Below are 4,596 nucleotides of genomic sequence, written 5' to 3' on the forward strand. Positions count from 1 at the left end.
CCCCCTCCCTCAGGAATGCAGCCAGCTCCAGTTCCCTAAAGAGACAGGCTGAGGGTGTGGTCCCCTGTGTGCTGGGCCCACCCTAACTGAATGGTCACAGCACAGAGATTTAAATCACAGTGTCACAGGGCAGAGATTTTTGGGGAGAAACCAAGGTGGCTTTCTGCCACACCTTGTGCCCAGCTCCCAAACTTGGTTTCATTTCCCAGGGGTTTACCAATGAGGCTGACAAAAGTGACTTCACAAGTGCGATCAATATACATAGGTTTCTGGAGGACATTTGACTTAAATTATGGCATATTCTCATTAAAAAACAGCCCTTCACATTATCCATAAGGCAAACATTGGCACGGTTAATGCTGGTGAGCTGCCAGACTTCAAAACCACTGTCAGTGGGGAATTGCCCTCAAGTGTGGTGTTTCCCATGCAGTCTCGGCACTGATTGGTGCCCAGCCCAATGCAATTCCCAGCTTTCACTGCGGATCTGGAAGTAAACAGAATATTTGCTGATACAGTCTGCACATTTCACAGAGCTTGTGGGGGAGAAAGCTAATGTCAAGGACAGGACAGTCCTACCTAGCAGTGCATCCCTTGAGAGGCTTCTCCTGTTCAAGGAAAATGTGTCTTAATAATAGAGACATGTGAAAAGTTACACATCTAGGAAAAGAAACGGAGGCCAGACCTACCTAATGGGGGCTGCATCCTGGAAAGCAGTGATATGAAAGGGGATGGTGCATCCACTGCTGAAATGCTCAGCATCTGCCCACTCCACTCTGCTTTGTAACTCAGTTGTACACCTTGCTTTACAGGGGCAAGAACTGGGACCTTTGGAGATTGAAATCAACAGTCTCACCAAGCAGATAGATGAATACAACTCGGAGGTGATGACACTGCAGAAATACTGGCTCCAGCTGCAGAAGGAGCTGGTCAAGCTGACCCAGGAGCAGGAGGAACAGCTGGTTTCCCTGGATATGTTAAAGAAAGAGATCACCATCAGGCAGCAGAAGAAAGTGCGCATTGAGAGTAAGCATTCCCTTGATCCTCCTGGCAGCATTCATGACATGAGTGGTGTGTGCAGCCAGAGAACAGTCAATAGCTTGTAACATGCAGCCCCTCCCCAGAGGAAGTGTTCAGTGTCTGCAAGTGCAGGCGTTGTGCGTTCACGTGAGCAATAACGTGTGTGTACTCTGGAGCCACATGAGTAGTCTGCTTTCCCTAACCCTAACGAGCCAATCTTGCAGCCTTCACTAAAACAGGAGTGAGGGGCATGAGATCCTACCCCTGGTGACCATCTTGCTGTGGTATGTCTAAGAAAGGTTGTGATGTTTTCTCAAATAGCTGGTAAATGCCCAGCCCTGAGACTATAGCAGCCATTACTGGCCAGTTCCACTCTACTTTCAAAATAACCACCTTCAAAGTGCTGGTTTGCTTTAGGCTTGGCAAGGTCCCTGGAGGCTTTTGGGCAGGCAGCTCTGATCCCAGCTTAGTCAGCTCAAATACCACCCTGCAGACCCCTGCTCTGTCTTCTCAGGGCCCCAGAGAACGTTCTCTGCCTCCCATTTATTGAAGTCCTGTCTGTTCCTCCCCCTTCTCCGGCAGATGAAATCCAGCAGGAGAAGAATGAGCAGAAGGACATTGAGCGACATATGAGGAACATGTCCAACGACATGATAAAGCTCAACATGCTGATCAGTAAGAACAGCAACAGCTCACAGGAGCTGCAGCATGGCAACACCATCACGGAGAACGAATTTGTCCGCTCCCTCAAGGTAGGGAGGTTTTGCTCCTCTGCTCCAAGGCACAGCCTCACACGCAACAGCCGGCTGGACTCTCGCAAGTCCCGTGGTACCGGAGACTCAGTGTCAGAGAAGATGAGGCCCCTTGATTGCTAACAACTGCCTCTGGTACAGAGTCTTGCATGTGGATGGAAGTGGGCAGCTGTGCTTAGAAAGCTGCCCCAAATTTTTTTCTTGTGCAGGGAGAATGACTTCCTTTACCAGAAAGAAGTAGTTTGTTGCATTAGTCTGAAGCCAGAAGGCAGGGGAGATATAGATAACTAAATAATATGTGGCTCAGGGGGGTTAGGGAGGGCATACAGATTAAAGGCAAGGAATGAGCCTGCCAGGGGTGCTCAGTCTGATGAAGTCATGTCATGTTGGCTTCTGCTTCCTAATTCTAGGCTGCTGAGAAGGAATCGATCGAGATGCAGGAGAAGCTGGACCGGTTGAGTGAGGAGAAGGAGAGACTGCTGAACAGCCTGGTGGAAGCAGAGTGAGTCCCCAGAGAGCCCCTGTTTTATGCCACAGTCTCTGCACTCCTGTATGCATCTGGGTTACCCTTCACTAAGGCAGCATCAGCTGTAAATGCTCCTCACGTGGCTCTTTGTGCCATCGGAAAGGTGTGGGGAGTGCAGTGACTTTTCAAAGCCGGTGGAATCTCGGATCATTTTCTTTTGTGGACCAGGTACAAGGACAATAGCCTCAGCTCAGTGTTCTCTTTGCTGCTGCACCCGCAGCCACAGCTCTAACCTAGCATGAACCTGATTCTGTGAGTTGTTCTGGAGGGAATTTGGTCTCCCAATACTCACATGGGACTTGTCTCTGTTCAGCAGAGGTTGCCAGCTTGAGGGGCTGGGGAAAGGGGAAACTCAGCTTAGAGCTGTGGGAGGTAAGCCCAGGCAGCCGCTGGTGGAAGGACAGCTGCAGGGCTGAGAGTTAAGTCCCTAAAACTGCCCAAATTGCACCAGCGGGGTTAGAAACCGTGACTTTAACCCTCTGTGTTCTGCACTCTGCCCCTTTCTGTCATTGCAAGGCCTTTTTGGGAACTGCAGAGTATGCTGGCTGATTCTTCTGCTAGGCACCAGTGGCTGGTGGCACATCCCCTACATAGACTCTTAGGTTCCTGCAGAACTGGTATATTTTAGATCTGTTGTGAGCTTCTGCAGTGCACTAGCACAGTGTGTCAAGGAAAGGCACTGCTTGCTTTTTCACAAAAAGACTTCCCATTCCCTTCTGTCCCTGAAGGCACCAGATCATGCTGTGGGAGAAGAAGATCCAGCTGGCAAAGGAGATGCGTGCTACGGTGGACTCGGAGACAGGGCAAGGCGAGATCCGAGCCATGAGAGCAGAAATACATAGGATGCAGGTAAGTTTGGCTGTTGGGGCATGGGGAGAATTGCACACAGGTTATCCAGCTTCCCGGGGTCAGCCAGCAGATGGGAAATGACCTGGACGGGTATTATCCTCATGCCTCCCAGCAGTGTCAGGGACAGAGGTCTTACTGTCCAGCAGCTGAGATGAGCTTAGGCTGCCACTACACAGGTGTTACTTGGAAAATGGAGTGTAGGAAAAATAAGACCTTGTCTAGGAAGAAAACTTGTCTATTGTGGGCTGAGCTCTCTCTCTGCTTTAGTCTGCTGATTCAGAGAAGCAATCATTTCCTTCCTCTTTCAGGATACTTCTGCTCTCCCTTTACATTATGACATTTAAATGAGTTTATGGCATTGAAAACCTGTAGAATATAATTCTGGACAGGCCAGCAAGGGGTTAGCTACTGGTTTGACAGCCCCCTGAATTCTGCTGTACAAGGCTGGCTCAGGATCTAGCATGAGGGTTTGACTCCCATCAATGTCTATAATGGGAATCTCCTGCATAAAAGATTTTGTAATAGGGTGCCACTTGTGACCACTGGGTATCTGCAGACTTCCTCTCCTGCTCCCTGGCAGGTCCGCTATAGCCAGCTGACAAAGCAGCAGGAGAAGATGATTCGAGATATGGAGGCAGCCGTGTCCCGCAGAGAGACCATCACCATGCGGGGCGAGGGTCAGAGCAAAGTAGACAAGAAACAAATCACCAAGAGTGACTTTCACTACAAGAAACAGGAGCTGAGGAGGAAGATCAGTGAAACCCAGAAGGTGAGCAGGTGGAGGAAGGCAGTGAGAACTTATTTGACTTGCACTTGGCTTGCAGCTAGAAGGAGTTTGGGTGTTGCTTGACATCAGCTATGTTATGACGTACCATCAGACTATGGAAGGACAATGTCGTACTGCATTTACTGGGCTGACTTTTCTCTCGAGTGGCAGGGAAAGCATTGTGGGCATCGGCAAATGGGGAGAGTCTGAGAGTAAGACTTATGTAGGTCTCCAAGATCCTCTGCTGTCCCTGACACACTTCCAATCATCCCCTGCTCTTGGCCACGATCATCCTTCAGGTCATGGGCCAAACCAGCTGACCTGTCAGGAGGACTTGACAGGGTATTTGTGCGTGCCCCTCAGCACTGCTCTCTGTCCCTCAGTTATCTTTTCCTTGTTGAACTCCTAGGGCTGGGATTGGAGATGCTCATTGCCTTGGGCACCGTCTGTGCCATCTTCATCTTAATGTAAAGAAAAGTACAGGAACCATGCCCCTAGCCACAGCGACATGCTGGGTAGGAGGAGATCAGGGAGATAGGACTGAACTGCTCTCTTTACTGGCACATTGTTAGAATGATCTGGTTTCCTTGCAGGCATCTGTCCACACAAATGCCTGTGCCTTCAGGGCCACACAGGGTGCTCGCAAAAGGACGTGCCATCTTCAAATGCCCCCAAAGGACGGGGAA

General features: G+C 50.0%; 1 protein-coding gene across 1 annotated transcript in view; it reads left to right on the plus strand.

Moving 5' to 3' along the window:
* The window catches only part of CCDC40 (coiled-coil domain containing 40), a 36,380-nt gene that overhangs the window by 25,110 nt on the left and 6,674 nt on the right, over positions 1-4,596 (plus strand). The window contains exons 14-18 of the mRNA XM_019515555.1: positions 810-1,023; positions 1,600-1,769; positions 2,180-2,271; positions 3,024-3,144; positions 3,725-3,913. Of these exons, the coding sequence (XP_019371100.1) occupies positions 810-1,023; positions 1,600-1,769; positions 2,180-2,271; positions 3,024-3,144; positions 3,725-3,913 (786 nt within the window). The remainder of the gene's footprint in view (positions 1-809; positions 1,024-1,599; positions 1,770-2,179; positions 2,272-3,023; positions 3,145-3,724; positions 3,914-4,596) is intronic.

The sequence above is a fragment of the Gavialis gangeticus genome, unplaced genomic scaffold (genome assembly GCF_001723915.1).
Source record: "Gavialis gangeticus isolate Ggan-Ray unplaced genomic scaffold, GavGan_comp1, whole genome shotgun sequence".
Classification (NCBI taxonomy): Eukaryota; Metazoa; Chordata; order Crocodylia; family Gavialidae; genus Gavialis; species Gavialis gangeticus.